This window comes from Lonchura striata, chromosome 1A, assembly GCF_050655825.1.
Source record: "Lonchura striata isolate lonStrDom1 chromosome 1A, ASM5065582v1, whole genome shotgun sequence".
Lineage (NCBI taxonomy): Eukaryota > Metazoa > Chordata > Aves > Passeriformes > Estrildidae > Lonchura > Lonchura striata.
In genome coordinates this window covers 4,402,280-4,417,075 of record NC_140741.1, presented here as the reverse complement: position 1 = coordinate 4,417,075, position 14,796 = coordinate 4,402,280, and the positions used below count along the sequence as shown (strand labels likewise).

Genomic DNA, 14,796 nt, shown 5'->3' with positions numbered 1-14,796 from the left:
CTGCCTCCTCCTAAGGACAGCAAATGTGTCACTTTGCCATTTCTGATTGGCCCTGACATGCCAGGGCTTCTGCATGTGCTGGATTTGAAACCTGTGAGGTTTCCATGAAGTAACTCAGGACACAACCAGAAGATAACGTACAAACCTATGTACATATACTGCCTATGTACAAATATTTTCAAAGGCTGTGGTCTGCAGATGTAAACTAATGGGGGCCTGAAGCCTTCAATACCTGTTTTTTATGGCCCTGTTACAGTACAGCCATACTCCTAAGATCTTTAGATTACAGCATACCATAATGAAGAGAAAGTAATACCTGTGACTACAAAAATACGTTGGAATATAAAATTTGAATACAATAAAACTGTAAGCATTGCTTAAAGTTTACTATATTGCCAGCCAAGTAATATTTTTCTGCAAAGAAAAAAAACCCAAGTGGTTATAAAATACTGGGTTTGCAGTGGGAAGGCAGTGATTTTTCATAAGATGTTGATATTTCCAGTCAGAAAACACTCTGTCAGGGTGCTGGTAAGTTGCTCAAGGCGTAATGTTTAATAATGTCTCCTTGCATGGTGGGAACTCTGATCTGACTGTCCATCACAATAAGGTTACAGATTACATGGCAATCTATAAACAGTTTACAATAGGATAGTTTGCAAATGCTGCACTAAGAACAGAGGGCTTACACATGTCTCTATTTATTCTGAGTTATTTAGAATACCAAGAATAAAAAGTTGAACAATGAACAAACCAAAGACGGGTTGTACACTGTGAATGTTTAAAATATTCCAGTGAAGCATGAAAGCATCTTTTAGTTCTGCTGGCAGTGGCTGAATCTTCCTAGGAATACTTGGAGTTGCAGCTGACAGAACTCATGTTTAGTAGCAGATTAGTTGGTAGATTGTTAATTTAGCTAAAAGCAGATGTGGGTATTTGTTTTAGGGAGGGTTATAAAGTTCAGAAGCAGAATTTTTTTGGGTATGCTTGAAATAATGCAGGCAGAGATAGCAGGGATTTCCTGCCTGAGTAATTCTTCCCTCACCTTCTCCAGATGAATCACTTATGAAAAGTGATGCCCATACTCCTCATGACTTGGCTCCCATTGTTCAATATTCCCCCTCCTCTACTGACATCCTTAACTCACATGTCAGGGAATTCAGAATGGCAGTACCTAAACAGCAGCCTCCAAATCCTAAGGGACAAGAAGTGCAGCACGAGTAAAAATGAATGGGCTCATTTTCCTCTCACTTTGAAACATCTGTGCACTGTTTGCAGCACAAGATAAATTCTGCTGTAGGTTCCAGCGTTGCACACATCCCTGGAAGTGTTCACGGCCAGGCTGGACACAGCATGGAGCAGCCTGGTCTCGTGGAAGGTGCTCCTACCCATGGCAGGGAGACTGGAACAAGATGGTCCTCAAGGTCCCTTCCAACACAACACTGTGACTATGATCAGAGCCAAGCAAGGCTCTGGCAAACTGCAGTTAATAGGGGACCATTTACTCCTGCAGCCTGGGATGAAACCAAGTAACACTGTAGGAAAGTGCAGCTATCACTGCAATGAAATCCCAAAGAACAGGAATTCCCACTATTACCATGTCATATTGATTGGGAAGAAAGCATGCATTACTACCAAAGTAATAGAAATAAAAGTTTGCAAGAGCCAACCCTTTAGGAAAGACCTAATTCCTTAGAAAACACCCTTTAGAAAATACTTCATTCCTTAAAAAAACAAAGGAAAAAGCTTGAAGCCATGGCAAAGGTTAGATTCTGCAGTTTAGTGATTAAGTAAATAAATCTGTATACATTCAGAAAGAAAATCCTGTTGCAGGAGGAAACAGACAACTGTTTTCTGGGAAAATTTCTAAGTTGCTTCAAAAAAACCAAGAGTTCCTATGTGTGATGATAATGTTAAAAGGAAAACAGAACAACATCAAAGACAGAGTAAGCACATTTACTTTCTTTTCACATAAATGCACTTGCACACCACCATGCACACTCTCCTTTGATGACTAGCATTTAACAAAAGTGATTTCAAGAAATCATTAAAAATCTTTTTCTTCCTAAAAACCTTGAATCTCAAACACAAATCCAATTCTAACAATGAATATTAAGGGTTTGACCAGGTCCCCCTGCAGAAAAGTCGCAGCTGTGTAAGACATTACTACAGCTCAGCTGTTCAGTGTCCCTTCTTGCCACACCCACACATATATATATATATATATATATATATATCAATCATATATGGGTCATTTGAGAATCCCTTGTTGCTTTAGTGCACAGCCAGGGCAGCTAAATCTATTTCTGCAACACTGACTGTGATCTTGGTGAACAGTAGCTGAATGCTCTCCTTCAGCTTGAGGGCACTGGGGGGGATGACACCCCAACTTCTCCATCACCCACTCTGGCTCTTCTCTTCAGGGCTTTTTTTCCTCAAGGACATAAAGTTATTTAAAGGCTCCTCTCAGGCAGCAACAATTCAAACAATTTTCTATATTGCTCACTCACAATCCTGATTCAGCTCTAAATAGATTCCCAACTGAAAGTTCATGCATAGCATTTTTTGAGTTGCATTAAAGCTAGATGGGTGCAGACTGACATGCACTGATGCTGAAGACTCCAAAGTACTGCACTATTATTCAGGTATTTTCCTGTTGCAGAAATTTTGGAGGAGAGATGTTAACCCTATGGAGCCCAACAAAATGCACTCTCCAGGTGTCTGAATTTGGAAACATTTTCCAGTTGGAATTAGTATTGAAGAAACATGTGCTTACCTGCTAAAGGAAGATGAAAACAGCACTGAATAGTAAACAGAAGACTCTGCAGCAGTTTTCCAAGAGTCAACATGAAAATTCTTGACAGGCAATACAAACTGGTTGAAAAAAAGTCAGGCCCTTGCAAAAAAGTCACCTCTGCAACAAAAGATAAACGAAAGAGCAGTATTTTAAATATTGCTATTCTACAATGTATTTCAAGAGTGCACTAATAAACCCATAATGACATAAATAAAATAAGCACAAAAATCAGTGCTGTTCTACCTCATTGCTGACTCAAATATCTCTTCTTGCACTTCTCCCTTTTCTGTTTTATTTTCTCCATGGAGAGGAATTCACTGGTACCAACATTAAAAGCTATACTTACCTCTAAAGAAGGCAAGAAAGCTTCCAAGGGCACAGACAGCGCAAGCAGTTCTGTGTCCCAGCATTAAGGAGGTGACAGGAAAAGGTTTGAAATATGCTGCATGATATACTGCAATCGGCTTCGGAGAGCAGATGTGCAGGAAGGCCCAAGAAAGTCTTAAATGCCTAATTTAGAAATACTGGGAATTCTTTCTTTAGGGCTTCAAATGATGGGTACAATATCACTGCTTGCCCTGGGCTGTGACTATTGTCCCTCTGGGGTGACTATTAACACAGTTAACAATGCCAGAGTGGATAAATAGGTGAAGCACAGAATTAAGAATTACGTGACTTCTAACCCCAACATAAACACCTTCATAATTTAAAGATTATTTTTGCAAATAACTTGCCAATAAATATAGAACACTATTAGGAAAATAATATACATGTATAGATATATATACACACATACACACACAAATGTATATATATATACATGCACATACATACACCATACACACAGATACATGGTGGTATTCACACACATCCACATTGTCAGTACAGTTCTTCATGCCTTACACTTTGTATAGTATTTAGTACCAACTCTAACACACTTCTAAATTTAACTACAAATATATATATATATATGTCCTTTTTGGCTTAGTTCATCCTGGGTAGAAATCACTCTTGCTTTTGTTTTGTGACATTTCATACTCACTTTTCAAGGATGTGACTGCATGTGCTTAAAAATATGTATTTTAAATTTAATCTTTGCTGCACTTGAAAGAACAAAACAATCCCCTTATACTCCCCCTCTGTCTGCTTCAGGAGTATCAGCTTCATTCTGTTATCCCTTATTTTAGGCCAACTCAGAGGTGTTAGCTGAGGTCAGAGCGCTGGGCAGGGTTGGTGCATGTTGCCTGCACTGCATCGGGAGCACACACACAGCAGCTCAGCAGAGCTGGAGAAATCCCTCTCAGCCTGGGGCTGCAGAGCCCTGGGCCAAGGTCGGAAAGCCACCTCTGAGCAGCGTGCGGGACATAACACATCAGCAAAAGTGACACCGGGGACGTGGTGCCAAACCACAAGGTGCAAACACCACCACACAGCAGTAGCAATTCCTGCGGACACGGCTGGGCATTGCAGGAGCATTTGAAAACTGCTCTGATGGCGTGGGAGGTCAGCAGGCTCAGCCAGAGCTGACTTACAGGATGGACCCTGGGCAATGTGTGGCTGACACCATCAATATTATTTAGCTAAAAATACATGACTGAGACGCTGATGTTATCTGTTTAACACCAAAACGACTGCTTTAGAAACTTCCACGTAACCTTGTGCAGTTACCTGCAAGAAATCTAGCATTTTAAGAATCTTTCCCAACTGACATGAACAGAGACTTGGTTGTAGGGTATTTTATGGGAAACCCTCCCAGTCAAGGTGAGGACCCTGGCCAAGCCCTGGTCCCTCCTGGTTGGGAAGTGTACTATCAGATCCAGGAGTTTCTGTGATAAAATACAACCAAGCCACTCTGACTTGCTGCTTTGCACCTATAAACGCTGGACCCACTTTTGGGGTGCATTTTCAGACCTCACCTGTGTGTGGAAGCACTGTGTAGGATTTTCTCAATTGCCAGGAAGGGTTCTCCAGGTCCTTGCTGTGAAACAGGGCACCCCAGGACTGCAGGCTCTGGATGATGAAGTATTTAGGCAATTGCTGATGTATCTCTATCAATCACTATCCTTTCTCTTGTATAGTAATGATTAGGTGCATTACCTTTCTCACTTTTGCTTGTTGCTAAAGCCAAGCCTGCAGTTTTACTGGATGTATCATTTTACTTTTGTGTTCCTTTAAAATTCGCAGTAAAATAAGACCATTCTTTCCACTGGTGTCTGTGTCCTTTAAATCGCCCCCATCATTTGGCAGAACACTTCCTGACTTCAGACAGATATTATCAACAGAGAGCACAATAATAGCTAGTTGGTTCTCAAAAAATGGAGTGCTTATGGGTATGAAAAGAGTGTTTTGCTTGGAGAACCTGCTTTGACATTTCTATGCTAGCAGATTAAAAAAAAATCCTCAGTATTGCCTATAATCGGTGATAATTTGATCAGCCAGCATTAGAAACCTACACCATAGTGCTACTCCTTAGAATTTAAGGGGGTCATTTCAGAATAAAATTCCACTGCCTTTTTTACTTAAACTGACCTAACTTTGATGATGAAAGCTCAGCTATTCCATCAATACAAGCATGAAGTATGGGGCTTTTTTTTTTAATTTGTTGAAATACATTTATCTTGCCTTTATCTAACATTCAGTATATCTAAACTACTTATAGGTTCAGGAGAAAAAGAGAATGCCTAGAAAAACCCAACTCATTATGCTGTTGCATAGAAGTTCCAGGAGACTGCAATTAAATATTCCTTCTTCCAGCTGAGCAGTTGGTGCATTCTTTGACAGATAAAGCAAATGAAGATTTCATTTGTCAAAGTATCGATAACACCTCTTAAACCAAACATTTCCCAGAAGAAGAACTTCAGAATTGCATGACAATTTTCCCAGGCACACACTGCTGGACTCCCTTCCCACTCCAGGGATAGCACCACAGCAAGGCTCTCAGAAGAATCCCTGTCAATGACCCAAAATTACCTTCAGGCTGTAGCTTTAGATAACTCCTGACCAGCATGGAAAGAAACAACTCCAGAGGTTCTTGAACCCTAAAGCTGCCACAAAATCCAGACTCATCTCCAACTGCTCTGAGCTACAGGGCAGTACAATTTCCAGGTAAATGCTACATTGAGGCAGAGGAGGAAAAGGTGTAGTGTGGTTAGTGATGCTGTTTGTGAATTTGTTCAAAACCAAAATGTTACTTCTGGCAGCCTGTTTCTGTTGCATGTATTCTGACTTTCTTTTCTTTTGCATTAGTTACACTTAGTCTGCTTTTATATCTCTGAGGACATAAACTAAGATCAAAACCTAAAGGAAATAATTATCCTGAAAATTCTTTGTGCTACTCTTAAAAGAAGCCAGATTAAAAAGTTATAGAAAGGTCTGCATTACAAAGTGTCAAATTTAACTCCACAGACAAAGAGAAAGCTTGAATGTACTAAACACAAAAAGGAAAATTTAAGGGGTTGATTACAGGATTAACATGGTCTAAAAGCATGAATGTATCCCCCATTTTACCTCAGATTATGACTTTTTCAATACTCAAGGCTCCTACTTAAAAGCTCTCTTCATACTCACACAGCTCCAGGAATTAATATTTAGAATCTCTCATTCTTCACTTCCCATAGACTGACTCTGAAACATTAAGGACTAATTGATCAAAGGAACAATGATGCACAGATCCCTGCCAGCTGCCTAAATGGGTGAGAGTGGTGATGTCCCACTTTGCACAGAGCACCAAGTGCACTGCCTTTCACAGCACCCTAAGCTGAATTCATATTCAGCTAAGCGAGAACACCTCGCAAGTGAAGCTTCCAAGTGCAACTGCCAGCATTTCCACACTGCAAGCAAGCTGTGAATTTAATCCTGGAGGTAGAAGAGTAATACATTTTTCAAGGGGTGAACTACAATTTAACAAAACAGATACAAAAACCATCGTGATGGCAATGTTCCTCAAATTAATAAATGTCTTTATAGACTGAGATTTTTAAATCTTTCTGCACTGTCTTAGCTCTGCCTTAATGGAAATCATAGAAAAATATTGAACAATTTCAGCAGGAAAAGACTAGAAAATACTATTCATAGTGTGTATAATTCTAAGTTAAGCTCACCTTTGATGTATTAGTGCCTTGGTTTACAGGCTGCCCATTTGTAAGTCTCATATTAAAGTACATGTCCCACAGTGATTTCAATTAACATTAAAGCTTCAGGTTAACTCAAGGAGAACAGCTCTTTTATGGGTGGGCGCAGCACAACTACACACTAAAAGTTCCCTTTGAATTCTCCATGAGCTCTTTCAGGACAAAACAGAGAAAAGTCTCTCCTTTGCTTCCATTAAAGCACTTGAACTCATGAATTTTTGAAGTAGCATTTAAAGGCTTTTAATGCTAGAGGATGCAATGAGCGTAAACAAGGTCATTTTGCAAGAATTTCAGTCAGGAACCTGCTGGATCTCCTTTCCTGGCTCAGTCACTTTAGCAATCTCAGAGACAAAAACTGTCAACTGTTTTCCCCCTGAATTTGAAAACTGAACAAATCCTGGCAGCAGCCTGGCATTACCTCTGCAGCAACACTTCTCTGCCCACCAAAAAAAAAAAAAAAAAAAAAGCATTCCACTTCATCTTCCTTTGCTTTTGACTGAAATGCCAAATGCCAACATCAACATTTCTTATTGGCTTCCTTCCTCATTCCCAAGAACCGTAGGAGGTGGGAATAGAAAATGAGAACATGTCAATTTGTCCTCCTATTTATAAACAATTCTAAACAATTCCTGCTGTACAGGGAGGGGTGCTGCTCAGCCATCCTCACCCAGCGAGGCCAGGGCTCAGCTGTCCACTGGAAAACATCTTCAAGAACAGCAGCTTCCTATTAAGAACAATAGCAACCCTCTAAGGAGATGAAGACAGTGATGGGTCCTGGGCAAATTGGACTCACAGACAGCCTGGAGAAACAAATCTCACTCTCCTCATCCAAGGCACTGCCCCTGGCATGGCCAGCAGCGAGCAAGCCTTGGAAGGAGCACGAGGAGAGGGAGAGGCATCTGACAGCAGGGCAGAGCCAAGAGTGACTTCCAGTGCAGCAGGAACTCACAGTCTGCATTGCAAAAAAGCAATTATTAAGTCAAAACCCACAAACCCCCTTGACAACTTTATCTGTCTCTTTTCACACTTCTGTAGACGTTGCTGAACATGCTCTAAGAATCACCAAGGTTATAATGAATATCCCTACTCAAACCACCAGGCTTCTGGCACACCACCTTTTAGAAATTCACCTCTCACACAGCTCTATTTTCAGAGCAGAGCTGGGCTTACTTATTTCCATGGTGGGGATCACAGTCAATGCCAGCAATGGAACCAGATAGAGGCATATGGAGAATATGTAGTGGAATTTCACAAGACATGCTCACAAGGCCCCAGTGACAAACAAAAACTCTGAATTGCTGGCATGGATTGGGCAAAAGGAAAGGAAAGGAATGGAAAACATTATAATTTTCAATTCCCAGGGCCACTATGACTACAGGGAAACATTAAAAAAAAAAAAGGAAAAATAAAGAGAGTTCAATCCTTACATGGACAGCAAAAAAAATTAATAAGAATATTAAGCAGGCAGTTGATCCTAAGCTCATTAGAGATGGCTTTCAAGTCTGCAAAGAGAAACTTAAGAAATGATGCCAATACTATCCCTCCTACCCTACCAAAGCAAGGATGGTTGTGGGGCTGTTTTTCACTGTTGCTGTGTAAATCGAGCAGCTCTGCTGGTATCAGCTCTGCTGCCAAGGGAGGTGAAGCTTTGCTGAAGCTGCCAGATACAAGAGTAAGATAACTTTCTGCTCCAGCAGCCTTGCAGATTTTGAAGAAAGGCAGCAAATAGCTGGGGGCAGCAACTTCTTATATTTCCTCTGACATTTCTACCGCATTCTGAGACTCAGATTCTGACTCTGCATGAGATGGCAGCTGCTTAGTCAAAAGCTTCCCCAGGAAAACCAGAAATATGAGAACACAGCCTGCATCTGCTGCCGTTTTCAGAGCACACACTACTGCCTGAACCCCTTGAGAATAACAGAAGAAAAGAATACAAAAGAAGCTTTTGCCTCCTGTCCAGTGAGGACGATATGCCTGGACATCAGAGAACAAATCACTGAGGGACAGAGCAGGTCTCTCCTCTCTCAGCTCACAAACTCTGGGGAGGTGTGAGTAAAGGCCTTGGACTTCTACAGAGGGTGCCAAGTTCATGGCTCCATTGATTCTCCATAACTGGAAGCAGCCAGAGGCTAGATAAGCTGTGCACCAAAGTTAGGACTTGGTGTGCTGGAGGCAGCATGTAGGGAATGGTTTTGTGGACAAAAAAAGAAGAGCTGAATAGAAGTAGCAGCAATTACAGAGCTATCATAAAAAGCACTTGGATTCAACTCAGCTATCTTTTTGTACCCCTGCCATCGCTAATTTGTAGTCCCACACTGCAAATATACATGATGTAAAGACTGCTATCCCATCATGACCTCTGAACAGTTCTGAGAGACACCTTGAGCCTCTAAACCGAATCTCCTGTAATGACTCAGTTGCAGAGCTATTCTCAGGGATTCACAAGTGCCTGAATGGTCCTACAGGCTCAGGAAGGGACACTTGTCCATGACTCATGTCTGCAAAATCTTTATCATCATTAATAACTCCAGGAGAGGAGTATCCAAAATTGTGTTGTGCTGGATTTTATTTTTTTAGGTAGGGTACACAAAGTATTCTGTGGATGTCAACAGCATTGGATCAGGACGCAGGCTGTCATGAGACCACCTCAAAGAGCCTGTGGTCTAGGAGAGAAGTAAACCCCACATTCCTTGCCCTGGGTGAATCCCTCAGATATCTCTTAAGTGCCCAGATGACATTTCAACAAAGGTATTTACAGCCATTCACAAGAGCACACTATACCTTTGGATTTTTTGTTTAGTTTTGTGTCTGTTACCTTGCAGTTCATGCTTGCCTGTTTTCCACAGCTCTTGATGCAAAGAGCATTTTCCTCACAATTAGAAGGAGAGCATCTTCCACAAATCCCTGGAACTGAGACTGTCAGAAACTGTGCAGCCCTGGGTAGCAGACAGACCCTGAGCTGATGAAGCATTTAAACACATCCTTAACTAATTTTAAGCGCAGTAGCAGTACCACTGTAACTCCAACTGGCCATTCCCCTTTGTTTCTAAATAACCGATGAATGTTCCAAAACTGACTGTGCTGCAAAGACACAGGATCTGATCCAGAAAAAGCATGTGTGCTGAAATGTTTGGCTCCCACATGGTGTAAGTTTCTGAAGAGAAGTGTGAATCGAGAGGGAGAGGATTCTTAAGGTTTTCAAGCAGCTTTGCCTCAGGGTAGATTTTGTGACCAGGCTATTTAGTAGTATTAATCTTCAGCTATTTTGTTCATGATACATTTGGCTGTCTGCAGTGAGTGGAGAGACAGCAACCTGTCAATGGCAGAGCAGCTGCACCACTCCAAGCAGACAGATGGCAAGGATGCAGCTCAATTCTCTCCTCCCTTTATTTCCCTCCTATCATCTTACTTCATCCAACCCCCCTCTCCCCCCGCAGTTATTTCAGTGGGGGAAGATCTACATTGACCTCATTGTGCTTAAAGAGCAAATTATATTTTTGATCCAATTACTTCCTGAGTCTCTGTAGTAGCAATCTGTCCTCACCCCAGACAGAAAGCAAGTGCTGTTGCACAGCTGGTCTGGCACCAGCAGTGCTGGCAGATGCATGGCAGGCAGGTGTGATGCTGGTTTGGCTCACGAGCTGCAAAGAAATCCCTGCCTGCTGCAGAGGGCAGTGTGATTTGGAAGCTGCTCCTGCAGAGTGGCTGGTGGTGTAATCAGAGAAAAGCCTAATGGATGAGTCCACTAATTCTTGGATGGTGCCAGCTGGCACTGGGCCTTTATTGGAGGACTGAAGAAGGCTCTCAGATCCTCACTGGCATCTAGCTGCCATCGTTGTGAGCACACAAACATGAATGCCTCAGGATCATCTTGAGGGCAAAACTGGTATTAGATGAATTAAAGATAAATAACCTTATCACAAAAAGAAGGTTGTAAAATGAACACCAATTCATCAATATAAAGAACAACCTAGGGCTTCTTCCCCATACTCCTTCACTCGATAAAGCAGTAATTTATATTGGACCACCCAACAGATAGCCAGTTTGTCTGAAGTTCTATACATCTTCAAGCTTTTCAAAATAAAACCCTTTTCAGTCTGGGTGACGGTGTCTTTTTCTTCTCCATTTTCATTTGCCACGTTGGCCTCAGAGATTTTCACTGTCATACTGTCACTTCTACCAAAATTTTCAAGACCACAGAAATCCTCACACACAAATGGATGGATGAGTTTGTTTCCAACAAAGGAAGAGGTATGACCTCCTGTTCTCCCAGGCCTTCTGCTACTAACACAGCACTCTGTGAGCTTTGTGAGCCTGTACAAAGGTACATGAACAAAAAAGAGACTCAGCCTCAAGCATCAGACTCTCACCAGGCAAAACAGAAGGCAAAGAGCTGATAGAAAAACAATACTATTTGGAGAGGAATGTAAAGGTGAACATTTTGCAGACTACCATGTTATCCAAGCTCACAGGAACCCTCCAGCACTGCCAGAACAGTTAAATAGATTTATCTAAACCAGTCAAAGTTTCTGCTTGGACACTGTCACCCTGTGCAAACAGATCCCTTGCGGGTGCAAGCAGGAGGGTTAAAGCAGTAACCAGCCTGGGAATCCCTCCTGCCTGGCCAGAAAAGGAGCAGCCAGAGCAGAAATAGAACAGTCACCCTCACTGAAGCATCTCCTATCCACAGGTTAACCTGAGCTTTTTGATTTGACCTCAGTTGGCTCTGTTCTGCTAAGCAGACACAGGCAAGACTAACTGCTGGCAAAGGAGCACTACCAAACAGCCAAGGCAAAAGAGCCTCTCCAGAATTTAATTGGAAGCAGCAGTTTGCAAAGTTGATGGCAGTGCAGCACCTTTGCTGTGCTTTCTCTGAGTCATCCATCAAAAGCCTCGATGCAAGTTTCTGGTGGGGCAAGAAGAACACAAACCTATGAGCTTGTGAAACACTAGCTCCACTGCCCTTCTGCAAGCAGGTGACAACCCAGTGCAAGTAGAAGTCATTTAAAACCTCAACAAAACTGCTTCTTCAACAAAAGATGATGCTGAAGAGTTTTCAAGCTTCCGTTAAAACAGAGGAAACACTAGAGATCCAATATGACAAGTAACTGAAGAACAACACAATTTAATTTTAGATCCAGTGGCACAATCAACCAGAAGATTTTGCTACCCATGAAACCCAACTCTGGAAAATCTTACAAAATTATAATAGCAAAAATTAGGTGATAATTGAAGAGGAGGAAGAATCTGGGTATCAAGGCATACTGGGAAGCTTGTTGAATCTGTGATGGTGGACAATTCCAGCTGGTAAGAGCTGTAACCTTCACAAAATGCTACCGCCCAAACTCTGTTGAATTCAAGAGCACTGTTTCTCCACTCCTTCCCAGCACATCAGAGAACAGTGCTGGGAAGCTGCCAAGGGTCCAGGCAAAGCAAACTAAGAGGGGAAACTCCCCAAAAACTAACTCCAAACATGAAAGATGCTCAAAAGCCTGCACAAACCTAAGCACCATTTCTTAGTCTTGTAATTCAGGGAAAACTCTCTCCGACCGTCAAGGGCAATCACACCTTGAAGGTGTGATTACACTCAGTAAAAATTAACTGCAAGTCAGGCAGTTTTTCCCCCCAGGTCTTATTGAGCAGGCTTCTAAGCATTTCCCAAATAGCATAAAAGCAGTTGTATTGAAAGACTTAGAATTCTTATTTCTTAGGGGTTTTTGTTCATTATTCTCAAACTGTGGAACCTCAGACACTCACAGACCAAAATTCGACAGAGGTAGATGCTGTGGGAATGCAGCAGCACAAAAAAAAAGATAATTAAGCATTAAGTAAAAATAGAAGCATGTGTTCTCCAAGGATACATTCTAGGCACAATCATTTATGGGTAACTAAAGAACAGTGAAAGAGTTCCCACAAAATCTCACAGCAGGAAGCCAGATGACTCAAAACCACACCTGAAAACTCCTATATCCTTTCATTTTCAAACAACGAAGGAGAAAAAGTCAAGATGTCACAAAAGGCTGGTGGACTCCATTTATGCTATGCTGAGTCAGCATCTCACTAAATTCCAAAGACGTCACTGAGATGATGATAAGGCAGCAGTTCCCAAGGAAAGATGGGCCAGGTCCTTGGTGCCACGTTCTCCACACAGGGTCAGTGCAGCTTTTTTAACTCCTCAGCAGCACTTTACTTAAAGGTAATTAAAAAATTAGTTCCATGCCTCAAAATGAATTCTGAAGCCTCAGAAGAAGCTGAAAGTCTACTATGAATACTGTATGACTGCTATTAAATTCAAGGTTTTCCTTCAATTTGTTTACTCTATATACATACCAGAAACATCCTGGTTTTGCAGAAATATTGATGAGATGATGTTTAGTAGCTCTCACCTGCTAATTAAAGGGCAGGAAAAGAGAGATAGTCTTTCTAAAAGGTTACATTTCTGTCATGACAGTGATGCTCAAAGAAATGAAAAAACAAAAAAACCCAGACAAACAAAAGGAGCCCTCAAAAGTGAAAGACAAAATCAAAGTGAAGGGAACACTCCTCCCCTCCCAGCCCTCCAAGTCCTTTTTCTTCAGGGATGGAGCAGTCTGTGGGCAGGCCTTCAAGAGCTGATTTAATATGCTGCCTATCTAAGGTGGTGGGATTTGACCAGACATCTTCAAGTTTTGCTAAAGAAAAAAATGCAAGAGCCCCTCTTGCCCTTCCTGTCCTACTACAGTAACGGAAACAGGCTGAGCTGGATCTGGCATGATATTAAAAAAAAATCCAACAGAATTAAAGAGCGATATAAGTGCACTTTATTTCCCCTCATAGTCATCTTCAAGGCTTGAAAACTCAGGCTAATCTCTGTTATACGTATTTGTTTCTAATATTTACCAAATTTGATGTCTATCCTGTCCCCCACTGCACAACCTTGCAGGGATGAGGCACAAGCTGCATCCAGCTGTGCCGTGCCAGTATCCATCTTTCACTGAGGTACCAAAGAGCTGCACTGCACCTCAATTAGGTGAGGTACAGCAGGGCTGGGCATGCTGCATCCTTCCCTAAGTTACTCCATGCCTAAAGGATGTAGTAAATATTTCCCTCGTATTTCTTCAGGCTTGCAATATTTGTTCTTACTTTTAGTAGAAAGTAAAAGCTTCCAACATGACCTAGTACCTTAATTCACATGATTTTATCTTTAAGGCTGTTGTTGTTCCATCTATTAAAATGAACAACAGACAAACATAACCCTAGAGAGTAATAGGTTTACTCTAGTAATTTACAGTTATTTCATGGAAGAAATGTAATCAGAGAGGGTGGGGAAGAAGGAGGGATGGGAAGCAGGACAGTGCCAAGACACGGCTGTCAGTGCTGCAGGATTCAGCTAGAGCCTAAGGCAGCACTGTCGGCATGGAAAAGCTCCAAGGATGAGGGCACATGGTACTGCTGTCCCTAAAAACTCAGTACTGAATAATCGGCACCTTTGGCTATTCTAAATGCATGGGCATCACGCAGCTTCTCCCCACTCACTGATTTCTTACCCATGTGCTCCTCTAGAATTCCCCCAAGTCTGCAAGCCCTGGGCTATCGCACCCCCATAGCAGCTACAAGACATGAACACTGAGATGTGTTTGCACCAGGGCTGGAGTCACTATTCCCAGACACCTTCTGTCACCTCCCAAAGAGCCACAATCCATTTAACTTCTTCACAGTAAGCCAAAACCATCATAAATTAAGAACAGAACTGAATATTGGTCTCAGCAGGATCTGCAGCACTCACATCCTAGAGATTTCTGCTCCCAAGGTAGGAAGATAAGGGCTTTGCTGTAGTCAGCAAAAGGAAGTGTTTTTAAAGCATAATCAAAGCAAGTCTCTCTTAAACAGCTT

At 41.8% G+C, this 14,796-nt stretch overlaps 1 protein-coding gene across 5 annotated transcripts in view; it reads right to left on the bottom strand.

The window, feature by feature from the left end:
* PRR5 (proline rich 5) overlaps positions 1-14,796 on the bottom strand; it is a 110,745-nt gene that overhangs the window by 65,086 nt on the left and 30,863 nt on the right. For all 5 annotated transcript variants that reach the window (XM_085569707.1, XM_085569708.1, XM_085569711.1 and 2 more), the window contains exon 5: positions 2,774-2,911. In XM_085569707.1, the coding sequence (XP_085425833.1) occupies positions 2,774-2,911 (138 nt within the window). The remainder of the gene's footprint in view (positions 1-2,773; positions 2,912-14,796) is intronic.